Source organism: Bison bison, unplaced genomic scaffold (genome assembly GCF_000754665.1).
Source record: "Bison bison bison isolate TAMUID 2011002044 unplaced genomic scaffold, Bison_UMD1.0 scf7180017864370, whole genome shotgun sequence".
In the NCBI taxonomy this organism is placed as follows: domain Eukaryota; kingdom Metazoa; phylum Chordata; class Mammalia; order Artiodactyla; family Bovidae; genus Bison; species Bison bison.
Window position 1 is genome coordinate 8795259 of NW_011494942.1, and position 13016 is coordinate 8808274.

Sequence of the window (13016 nt, forward strand, 5' to 3'; positions counted from 1 at the left end):
TTTCTTTGCATTGATCGCTGAAGAAGGCTTTCTTATCTCTTCTTGCTATTCTTTGGAACTCTGCATTCAGATGTTTGTATCTTTTGTTTCTCCTTTGCTTTTCTTCTCTTCTTTTCACAGCTATCTGTAAGGCCTCCCCAGACAGCCATTTTGCTTTTTTGCATTTCTTTTCCATGGGGATGGTCTTGATCCCTGTCTCCTGTACAATGTCACGAACCTCATTCCATAGTTCATCAGGCACTCTATCTATCAGATCTAGGCCCTTAAATCTATTTCTCACTTCCACTGTATAATCATAAGGGATTTGATTTTGGTCATACCTGAATGGTCTAGTGGTTTTCCCTACTTTCTTCCATTTAAGTCTGAATTTGGCAATAAGGAGTTCATGGTCTGAGCCACAGTCAGCTCCTGGTCTTGTTTTTGTTGACTGTATAAAGCTTCTCCATCTTTGGATGCAAAGAATATAATCAATATGATTTCGGTGTTGACCATCTGGTGATGTCCATGTGTAGAGTCTTCTCTTGTGTTGTTGGAAGAGGGTGTTTGTTATGTCCAGTGCATTTTCTTGGCAAAACTCTATTAGTCTTTGCCCTGCTTCATTCCGTATTCCAAGGCCAAATTTGCCTGTTACTCCAGGTGTTTCTTAACTTCCTACTTTTACATTCCAGTCCCCTATAATGAAAAGGACATCTTTTTTGGGTGTTAGTTCTCAAAGGTCTTGTAGGTCTTCATAGAACCGTTCAACTTCAGCTTTTTCAGTGTTACTGGTGCCTGTATCAGGGTTCTAATATTTTATACTACAATCTGGTGACTTTTGTGCTCATCTTACCCCCATACTATACAAAAAGCTACATGAGGAAAAAGACTAGTTCTTATTCATTTCTACATCTCTGCTGATAGGTATTTATTGTATATATCTGAGTTGAATCTTTTCACAACAGCCCTATTAAATGAGAGCAATTAAATTCCATTAGACCAAATCTTCCTAAGCAAACACATCTCCTCCATTACCACAGCATTAGAAGTTCTTACTTATTCCCCTGTCACTGCATAGCACTCTGTGAAGAAGCTCACGGTGGATGTTCATTAAGAGTCCTGAACTCCCAAGGCTGATTCATGTTCATGTATGGCAAAAACACTACAATATTGTAAAGTAATTAGCCTCCAATTAAAATAAATAATTTAAAAAAAAGAGTCCTGAACTATCTGGCAATACACATAGTACTTTTTGGTATGTGAGAATACATCCATTTCTCAAAGCCTGGTTAACTTTAAACTCAACAGTAGTACTTCAGATACTGTGGCCATCACATGAATCAAGGTTTTCTCCATCTCATATTAGATGCTCTCACACCTGAATGGAAAGGAGTTGTGTGGTAACAGGACACAACCAGATCTATTGGCCAACTTAATAGATGAGTTTGATAGATCCCAACTAATTGGTTTCCATGTGTCCTCATTCCTTCTAGGAAAGGGCCTCTCAGGTGGCACTACTGGTGAAAAAAAAAAAATCACCTTCCAACACAGGAGATGCAAGAGACACAGGATTGATCCCTGTGTTGGAAAGATCCCCTGGTGAAGGAAATGGCAACCCACTCCAGTATTCTCCCCTGGAAAATCCCATGGACAGAGGAGCCTGGCAGGCTAAGTCCATGGGATTGCGGAGTCAGACACAACTGAGAGCGTGCGCGCGCGCGCGTGCACACACACACACACACACACACACTCCTTCTAGTCTGAGGGTAATTTTCAGAAACAATGGAAATATAAAGATTGAACCACTTACATTCAAATACAAGCCTAGCATTTTATCTAAATAAATTCCTTTGTGTGGTATTTTCTGACAACACTTACAGAATAATGTTCAAAACAATGTAATTTCATTGTATGATAAACATCAATTTAGCATAAAAAACAAATACAAACTTGTCATCATTTCACCTTGTTTCAATTGAATTGGCCTTGTTTAGATAAGCAAGCCTATCTCTTACAGAAGCAACAGTTATAGATAAAAGTGTGTGAAATCGGGGGTGTGTGTGTGTGTGTGTGTGTGTGTGTAGATTTATACTGCCTACTCTCATAATTTTTTACTGCTACACTGCACATATGGCTTCCAAGCTTACTTTATCTGAATCTTTCTGAATCTATTCTCCATGCTATTAAACTAAGCACATTCCACATCATTCAAAAGTAATTACACTTTTGTTTAAAATGTAGGAGAATGCTCTTTCTAAACAATGAAATTCTCATTATTAGAACTGGCAAAATAATTGTACTAGTGTTAACAACAGTATGCATTATACCATCACAATAACTTATGCTAAGTTTGATACACAAAGGTAACCAGAAATTTAAAAGCTTATAAAAACCACCATATAAAAATAGGAATCTTCACCATACCATAATTAAGGTCCTATTCTGTGACTTATTTTTAAATAACACATGCAGTTTTCTCTTTTCCTTCTCAAGTTTTCTGAACAGTACTTCACACATAAAATTATCCTAGTCAAACATCGAAAATGCATTACTAACAACTGTCAGATTGTAAGCAAAATTTATACAAAGGGTATTTCAAGACACAGCTATCATATAGCAATTAAAATTATATTGGGTAAATAAAAGATCCCAGGAGTTGACAGTGAGCCTGAGCAAGTAAAAGTCAGTCTCTGTCATGGGCAGTGAATGAATCCTTTCAGTGTGTAAGTGTTAAAGGTTGCATTTCATACACTGGAGCTTTGCTATAATTTTATGCATGGTTCTCAGTTCTATGTCTTACTTCTATAGAAGATCAACTTAGAAAAACACCTTTTTATTCTGCTCCTGGACTTCAGGAAGAAACTGATGCACACTGAATGTTACTTTATGATAACTAGTGTCTCTGCATGCTTAAAAACATTAAGATACATCCAATTACTAAACCTAATCAACACATCATATTCTCAAAGTTCTTTAACAATTCCAGGAAAATCTTACTAATATAAGCAATTCATGAGATAAGAGAGTATAATATAGCATCACGCTTACAAATCCACTGGGTCTTTATATGTTCAAACAATTATATGCAAATATAGTATATACTTCACATGAAATTCAGTTATTTATTGAGAGAACAATTCAAATTATTTTTTAAAAAACTGTATTCTTAAGTAACTGTATACTTTAAAAATCAATCTTGGGAAGGAAGCAGCAGTGTATCCCCACTCTGCAGTCATACAAAACTGTTCACTCAAATCAAGAGGAACTTAAGTCAAAAGAGAGTTTTTCTGAGGTAAGAGAAAACATTTTATAGGGGAAAAAACGACAATTGGTTATTCAGTAACCACAGGTGGTCAAGACTTCCATTTCACATCCCTTTTGACACTAGAACAACCATCTAAGCAGCAGAAGTAGCATGTAACCAGATGAAATGAACGCCAACATGGCCACCACAGAGTACCCTGGCAGCCTCTCATGCTGCTACTTGATTTCTCTTCAGACTTACTCTGTTTCCCTCTTATGCTCATAAATAATCATGTTGACTGACATAAGGACATGTTCTGGATAGTTCTTTGAATTATGAAATAAATCTATCTATATCAGAACTATCATTAAAAATGAGCCAGAAATTATAGTGTCTCTTGCTTGTCTCTGAAAATCTGAAGTCACAGCCTCCAAACTCAGGTCAAAAAAAAAAAAACAGGCAGAGGGGACAAGAAAGTTTGTCCTTCATACACATAAAGCCCAGGACTGCCTTTTCACTCATATCATAAACAGACTTGCCAACCTTGTCTTTTACCTTTTTGAAGATTATATGGGGATTCTTGACAAGATTATGAGAGCTTCAGAGAAGGACCAACAGAATTAGTCTTTTTCATATTTATAATTATGTATCTCAATCTTATATTGACTAGAAATCTGACTATTTTATACCTATGTGATATTATTATAATTATATATAATATTATTATAGTATAATATTATTCTGATCAGTAAGTAAAACTCTCCAAGAACAGGACTTGTAGTATTTATACCAGTTATAAATGTTTGGGGAGTTAGTCTTAGTTAGCCACTTGGTTTATTTCTCCAAAATATCAAGGCAAAACCCCACAACTTCAGAAAGGAAGAATTCCATCTTTATCTGACCCATTTCAAACTTTAACACTTGCATACCCTGAATATGAACATACGACCCTAATTCCCCAAATTCAATATATGGCAGCAGTCATGAGGTGTACAGAACTTCTATCTCAGGAAATATTTTCCAACCTACATTTTATATTGAAAGCATTTCTCTACAACTTCAAGGTGGCATTAAAGGGATTACTCAGAAGTTTTACTTTGTCTCTAAACTATGTAGGCAATACAAAATGCAGACCTCTCAACATCTCTCTTTTTTATTAAAGAATGGAGTATAAATGTCACATATAAACCAGCAATGAAATCTGGTAACCTGTTTTTTTGGTTTCCTTAAATTCAACTCTATGATACAAAAATAATGAAACATTCCCTCTGTTTTCCAAGATACTGAATAGGAAAAAATAATGTATGTTACTATTGAAATAAAAGGACTTACATGAATATGACAATGGCCTAGTATTCAGAAAAAAATAAAGAATTTTGTGTTGAATAACAATTCTATGAATGTATTTAATCATTTTGATAACCAGGTAAAATATATCTTAATCAGCTTAACAGCTGAATATACCATGGCTACTAGAGCATGCTTTCTGTACTACATTAGTATATTCTACTTTAGTTCTAAAATTTTTAGAAAATCAGCATATTCACCATGAATAATGGCTTAACATCTTTGCTCAAAACATATTTTCTATTTAATCATCCATATAAAATTTGCTGTTTAGTCAGTACTCATAAATTGAGTATCTATTATATACCGGGTATCAGGAATACAACTATGTATAACATGCGTGTATATATGTATAACTGTGCCTTCAAGGAGAAGTACAGTGCACAGAAAGGCAGACATGTAGATACATAAATCATAACACAGACCATGAGAAAAGATATAAACATGTACCATGGATAAAGAACAGCAACCACTCTGCCTTGGGAAGTCAGGGAAAGCATCTGCTGCTGCTGCTGCTAAGTCGCTTCAGTCGTGTCCGACTCTGTGCGACCCCATAGACGGCCTCCTGCCAGGCTCCTCTGTTCCTGGGATTCTCCAGGCAAGAACACTGGAGTGGGTTGCCATTTCCTTCTCCAATGCATGAAAGTGAAAAGTGAAAGTGAAGTTGCTCAGTCGTGCCTGACTCTTAGCGACCTCATGGACTGCAGCCCACCAGGTTCCTCCGTCCATGGGATTTTCCAGGCAAGAGTACTGGAGTGGGGTGCCATTGCCTTCTCCAATGGAAAGCATCTAAAAAGAAGCAATTTTAAATTCAGTCTTGTGGGAGAAACACAATTTACCAGGAGGGTAAAATAAGAAGAGTTTTCCAGGTAGAAAGAATAAGTTTGTGTCATTAGAGGTCACCTGGTATGTTTATGAACATGCATGAAAACCTTCACAAGACTGAAGCACTGGGTCTTTGGCAGAATGTGGCCAAAGAGGAGACAAAAGGCATATTTTGGTGCCAGTCTATATAGAGCCTTTATGTGAAGAGAGTTGTAGACTAAATCTTGTAGGCAACAAGGACATACATTAGTTTCCAAAGTGGGATAAATAATCCAACTCTTTTCTCAGGGAAACAAGTCTAGTGGAGGTTGAAAGGAAGATGGGAAAGAGGAGAGGCTGGAAATTTGAGATCATATAAAAGAAATCAAGAAATTTTTGAAGCTGGTACAAATTTATAAACCAAGTAGCTATATACAGTAAAAGAAAATATCAGTGTTGATGTTACTAAAACTAAGTTAAATCATTTGAATGCACACTGTATTAACATTAAGTACAGCAGATCTTAAACTCTGGGGGCTTCAGATCTACTTGAGAATCTGATAAAAATCATAACCCTACTTATATGTGTGCACACAGAGAATTCTCCATTTATCTTCAGGAGAGCTACAGACGCTAGTTAAGAATTTCTCCCCTGGATAAAGTTGCTTGAGGAAAGGAGTCATACCTTATGAAAATTATTTCCATAGTGCGCAACAAAACCTTGGTACAAAGAAGGTAGTTCATAGGTTTTACTTAGTTATACTGTATTCTCCATTACAAACTGGATTTCATTTTCATTAACATCCTGCATTGTAGCATCCACTTGTGCCAACTACAGTATGTATTAACAATTTAACATACTTTTCTCATATCCATCCTTGAGTGTACTTAAGATAGTTTCCCCTTTCTTCTAGCAATAATTATTTATATTCACTCTTTTAAATTTGTGTGTTTATGTTTACAGCAGTATTACAGGAAAACCAAACCAAGAAGCACTCCCCACATGAAATTCCATGAAGGAAGGCAATGGTCAACATATTGAGAGGGGGTAAAGCATGAGCACTGATGCAATGCCAAATGGGGAGTCTGACCTCTCTACCCTGTTGAGCTGCTTACTATCATTTTCCCCCTTTCTTTTTCTAGTTTTAACCTTTGTGAAGGAGGCCAAGAAGTTATATCATTGCACATTACTAACATGAACTCATAGTAGAGGGGAAAGAAGGAGGACTTCTGGATAGTATGATTTAACTTGACAAATAAGAGATAATCAGGATATTAAATGTGTGTGCATAATTGTGAAGAGCTTATAAAATTTAAAAGCATGAAATCCAAAGCCAGACCATCTGGGTAAACTCTGGTTCTCCCACTTACTAGCTGTGATCTGGAGCAAACTATTTAGACTCACTGTGCCTCAGTTTCCTCACCTGTAAAATGGGATTAATGATAACACCTCCCTGAATTATTGTGATGGTTAAATGAGTTAATATATATCATGTGCTTGAAACAACACACCTGTAAGAGTACTATTTAAGAGTTAGCTAAAACATTCTTCTTGGTAAGAAAATTTTGGCACACAGTCAAAAATACTCAGGAGAAATTCTGCCTTTGAGGCTTAAAATGTGAATGGACGTATTTAAATCTAATGTGAATTATCAAAGGACAGTGTTTATTTCACAGATATTAGAAGATAATCTGATTCTTCTTGTTGGTTTAATTCTATATCCAGTAATTCAATGACATAAACAAGTGGGTGTATTTCAGTACCAAACATATTTATGATGTGTATTTATTTCCTAGAGAAGTCCCACCACCCTGCAAAAAATAGATAAATAAAAATTTAACAGAATCAGAGCCTTTTTTTTAAAGATATGAGAATGCATGAAGAAATATTTTTGTTGGTGTGACCTGGTTCAAATTAACAGCACTGGCATCCTTGAAGTAGAAGAAGAGGGGCCACAAAAAATGTGATACCCACCCAAGAAGTCATGTTGAAAAGGCAAGGGTGGCCTGACTGGCAGCTAAGTGCCAGGTTACCTTGCCAGCATGCTGTTTCTGCTTATTTAAGTTCCTAAGAAGAACCTAAAGGCCTTATTTATTTGTGTGTAGTCTTCTGTTTAAGCTTCAGCCAAAGATACTATGCTGTCTTCTCCCTCTCATTTGTGAAATCATGGCTTCCTAATCTTCTGCGGTGATCCAGCCCCCAGGAGCAGGGGCCAGATAAATTATCCAGAGCTGCAAATTCTAGAATAGGATGTACAAGGGAATTACTGAATTATGAAAGCAACACAGTGACTGGGACTGAGTTAGGAATTAGTGCAGTTACATCAGAAATGTATTATCTCTATGAAACATGCACTTCTGTAATATTCCCAATACTGTAAGAAATACTGGAACCCAATCTGAGGGAAGCAAAAGTTGAAAAAAAAAAAAAAAAAACACTCTAATTTATCATGGTGGAAATGCTCAAACAATGCTATAGCTTTCACTGGAAAAATTAGAGTTTTATTACTCTTTATTAGAAATATAAAGATATCTAACTTTCTTGAGGACTAATTTTGAACGTGTTAATATTATTCTTAGATTATGTTTTTCCACTAATTAAGTTGGGAGTGTCTCAAAAGCAGAATTCTTGAAAAAACCAAACCAAACAAAAACAGTTTAAGTATACTCCCTGCTGGAATCAATGTACTTATAAAGAATTCTAAGATGTTAGGAGTGAATCTTGTGTGTGACTATTAAGTAGATGATAATTACAAAGCATAGGACTGAAGCCAAACTACTAGAGGAGCAGATTGGTCACAAAGTGAGTGTAGGCACAATAGACCATGAGAAACCTACCATTGTATTGTGCTGAGAAGTGGGAGTCCTATGGCCACAAGTCTCTTGCGTCAGCAGAGAAACTGGCTGAAATTCCTCAGAGTGAGGCTTGTTGGGAAAACTCACATGCAAGGGAAGGTGAAAGGCTGGGAGCCCGTCACTCTCCTCTTCTTCCACTTTCTGTCTGCTTGTCACCATGGCTACCTCTCCATCTGCTTCCCCATACGGAGAGGCTGGTCGCTTGGAAGACATCCTGGAAGGAACAAAAGAGGAGAAAATAATGAAACCTCCACATAAATCCTTAATGCCGTCATTGTGTGGTTAGGGGCCATTGTAACAGAAATGCCTTTTTGTGCTGGCAGAGAGCAGGAAACCATCCAAATACCACTGCAAAGCACACACAATCAGAAACAATGGCCAAGCAGGTAGCAACAGAACAGTGCTTGTTTGTTGTGAGAATAATACACTAATATAGCACTCTCTTGTATTCTGGCTTCTTAAACAAGAGAATTCACCTAAGAACACTGCATAATGAAAGACCATTCCATTTAAAGCAAAGAAAAATACCCATCTCATTTTACACGTTGATAGACCTTATTGAAGACAGAACATCCATGAATAGCAAATCCTGTTGGCAGTTAAAAGAAGGGAAATAACTAAAAATTTTTTCACCAAAAAATAAACAAAGTAAATGAATGACTGTCATTAAAAAAAAATTGCATTAAAAGTAAGATTATTGTAAAATGTAGGAATATTGGTTATTGGCAAACCTCAGGCCACAGAACAAAAAGTTTGATATTTGTTTAAAGCTCATTAAGAAATGAAGAAATTTTACAATCACTGTTAATCCTCAAATATTTAAGGACTTTTCTCTCTCATATCCCCAAATCACCCAATTTTGGCTTTTAGTTCTAATATTAAATTTGTAGGTAGTTAAAAAAATGATAAGAATATAAAAATATTTCAATTTTATTTCCACAGTTTCATGAAATATTTAGCTGTAGATTCTCAGACTTATTTCTTCCTTAGAATACCTAAGCAAAGAAAAAATAAATTAAATAAGCATGTTTTGTTTTGACAAGCTAATGCCTATATGACAATACACTTAGATTTTTTTTTTTTTTTTGTACTTGAGTCTGATTGAGAATGTTATCAGAGGTTAAAAATTAATGGCAAATATGTTTAGTGAAACATAAGACATATTTTCTTTTCATTAAATTTTTCATGGAAGTGGAATAGAGTTAAATTTTTTAATTAAAAAAAAAGTCTGGTATTTACAACTTGATTTGACCTTGAAAAACACTTTAATTTTTGTTCAACAAAGAGTGTTTATAAAATCATCCATTTATATTCTATACTACTGATACAGGAGACAGGAAAGTATGAACTAACTGCCACATCACTTCATTCATATATATCACTGATTTTTAAATTTAAATGTACTACCAAATGAGAGGGCTCTAATCTCTGTTGAATGATGCTATTCTTCAGAAGTTTTGAAAGACTAATGTATTTAAATGCTGGATATATTCTGTGAAGATATAATACCAGAGTAGAAAAAAATAAAGGCTGTGGAATCAGACAAACACAAAATAAAACACTGATTCTGCTACTTACTAGCTGGGAGACTTACTTTAATCTCTATCTCAGTTCACTCATCTTTAAAGTGAGATGTAATATCCACCTGTAATACTTTGAGAATGAACTATGTTCTGCATGAAAAATGACTTACAGAGCATTTTGCTCAGAGTAGACACTCAATAAAAAATACTGCTGTTTCTTTCACTACCTTTAAAACTACAGTGTGACCCACCACCCTCAAAAACACAAAAACAACAGCAACAACACAAAAACTCAAAAATGACAATGCAGATTGCATTTTAAGAGTTAAACTGTAAAATCAACATTGGATACACAGTCTCCAATAGAGAAATGTTCCTGGTTGGGCATACTTAACAATAAACTGATCAAATGTGTTATCAAGTGTTAAAGAAAAACTGTTATTAGCAGAAGTCTTGATCAGCAGAATAACACAGTAAAGAAAGGAAATAGTAGTGGTTACGAAACACTGTTTAAAGGAGAAACAGACTGGGCCAGCACATTTCAGGTATCTTTAATTATTTCTGATCTCATTACTAAGGTTCTTTTGGGCTCCAAAATCACTGCAGATGGTGATTGCAGCCATGAAATTAAAAGACGCTCACTCCTTGGAAGGAAAGTTGTGACCAACCTAGATAGCATGCTCAAAAGCAGAGACATTACTTTGCCAACAAAGGTCCGTCTAGTCAAGGCTATGGTTTTCCCAGTGGTCATGTATGGATGTGAGAGTTGGACTGTGAAGAAAGCTGAGAGCCGAGGAATTGATGCTTTTGAACTGTGGTGTTGGAGAAGACTCTTGAGAGTCCCTTGAACTGCAAGGAGATCCAACCAGTCCATTCTGAAGGAGATCAGCCCTGGGATCTCTTTGGAAGGAATGATGCTAAAGCTGAAACTCCAGTACTTTGGCCACCTCATGCGAAGAGTTAACTCATTGGAAAAGACTCTGATGCTGGGAGGGATTGGGGGCAGGAGGAAAAGGGGATGACAAAGGACAGCTGGATGGCTCACCAACTCGATGGACATGAGTTTGGGTGAACTCCGGGAGTTGGTGATGGACAGGGAGGCCTGGCGTGCTGCGATTCATGGGGTCACAAAGAGTCGGACATGACTGAGCGACTGAACTGAACTGACCCCAAGTATACTCTAAGTATGGAGAAAGAGCAAGGGCCTGGGATTAACGGTTAGAAAAGACTGAGTCCCATTAGAAGTGGTGAAGTGAAAGCTACTCAGTCGTGTTTGACTCTGTGACCCCATGGACTATACAATCCATGGAATTCTCCAGGCAAGAATACTGGAGTGGGTAGCCTTTTCCTTCTCCAGGGGATCTTCCCAACCCAGGGATTGAACCCAGATCTCCCGCACTGCAGGCAGATTCTTTACCAGCTAAGCCACAAGGGAACCACAAGAATACTGGAGTGGGTAATCTATCCCTTCTCCAGTGGACCTTCCCAATCTAGAATTAAACCCTTTTCTCCTGCATTGCAGGCGGATTCTTTATCAACTGAGCTATCAGGGAAGCTGATAGCTGTCTCATTGGCAACACTTTTATCTATCCCCAAACTGACAGATTAAACTTTATATGATAACTCAACACTAGAGATATTTAACTCCCATTGTTTTGTTTCCATGCTCTCCTAGTAAACTGCTTTTTTAAAAAAATTCATTTATTTTAATTGAAAGATAATTGCTTTACGATATTATATTGGTTTCTGCCATACATCAACATGAATCAGCCATAGGGATATGTAGCTCCTTCCCTCTTGAACCTCCCTCCTACCTCTCACCTCAACCCACCCCTCTAGGTTGTCACAAAGCACTGAATTTGAGCTCCCTGTGTCCAAGCAAACTTCTGATTCCCATAAAGAGAATGAGGTGACAGAACATACTTAAATACACAAAGTCTTTGAGAAGTGATTTATCACATTAAATCAATAAAGAGACTTTTAATTATTTCTTGGTTTCACATGAAACTTGACTACAATTTTATTCATTTATTACACAAACCATATTATTTATGGTCTGTGTGGGATTACTATTCTTGCTGGAATTAACAAACTGGTATTTTGGTGCCTACCCCAGTCTTAAATACCGTCAGTCTCTCAACTGTCTGAAAACTTCAGTCTATTAGCAAGAGTCAGTTTCTGGGTTATCAAAAAGAAAAGTATATCAGATGGCTTATTTAATGGCCAGCTGGCTAGTTAATACAATTCTATGACTTTCAGAAGACATTACCTTTCTGCTGACTTCTACTTTATTAATATCATTATTAATAATGACTATGAAAATTAAAAGTCTTAAAGTAGAAAAAAGGTATATAAGGTAGATAGTTAAGATACTGCTATTTGCAAAACTTCTAGTTCTTCTGATATCTAAACTATTTTTACATCTAATTGGACACACAGTCTCTCCATACACATATCGTGTTATGGAGAAAAAATCATAAGGTCTAAAATACCAAAGAGCCATGGTGCTAAAAATCAACTGATTCTAAAATATTATATATTTTAGGTTTATTTCAATTCCATTTTTAGAGACTTATAGAATGTTCTTAAATGTGTTGGACTTACAAGAGTATTGTTATGTAGCTCAGGTAAAAGATTACTTAAAGAAGTTTTAAATTACTAGAATAATAATGACTATGGTTATAGTTTAGTAATAGGCTAGAAAATGAGACAGAAGCAAAACAAAATACATAAATTATGTTAAGAGCAAACAATCTGTTGGTTACATTATCTGTGTTTTATCTTCTAAAACTATTGATAACAAAATAACCAATATCATTAAATTCTTGATTTTTTTTTTTTTGTCTACCAAAGGGTTTTATTTTGGATAGATGAAAGTCTCAATTTTGAAAAAAGCATTAAGGAGGCATTGAAAATTTCCACGTCTTGTCTATCTGGGAAATGCAGGCTTCCAATTCCTGCAGCTCACACTACACGTCTATGTTACAGTGCAAGAACACCTTAGAACAACTTGAGGATCTAGGCTGGGGCATGCTCTACTATATTCATTCAGAGATGATTTTTGTCATTCCTGTGGTAAGTGCGAGATGGACAAGGAACAAAACTCAGACTTCAAAGAAAGTGACATGAGACTAACAATTACAATCTAGTGTAACACTAACTTCTAGAGTTAGTTTATAACTATACAGTTCATTTATAACTATAACAATGACTATTATAGTTTATAAAGTAGTCTTTAACTCACTTCTTTGTGCGTGGACAAGAAA

General features: G+C 36.0%; 1 protein-coding gene across 17 annotated transcripts in view; it reads right to left on the reverse strand.

The window, feature by feature from the left end:
* The window catches only part of SOX5 (SRY (sex determining region Y)-box 5), a 1168670-nt gene that overhangs the window by 398505 nt on the left and 757149 nt on the right, over positions 1-13016 (reverse strand). For 15 of the 17 annotated variants that reach the window (XM_010855969.1, XM_010855977.1, XM_010855975.1 and 12 more), the window contains one exon: positions 8210-8441. In XM_010855969.1, coding sequence (XP_010854271.1) covers positions 8210-8440 — 231 coding nt within the window. In that variant the 5' untranslated portion in view covers position 8441. The remainder of the gene's footprint in view (positions 1-8209; positions 8442-13016) is intronic. The other 2 variants (XM_010855967.1, XM_010855966.1) reach the window with 1 other exon arrangement.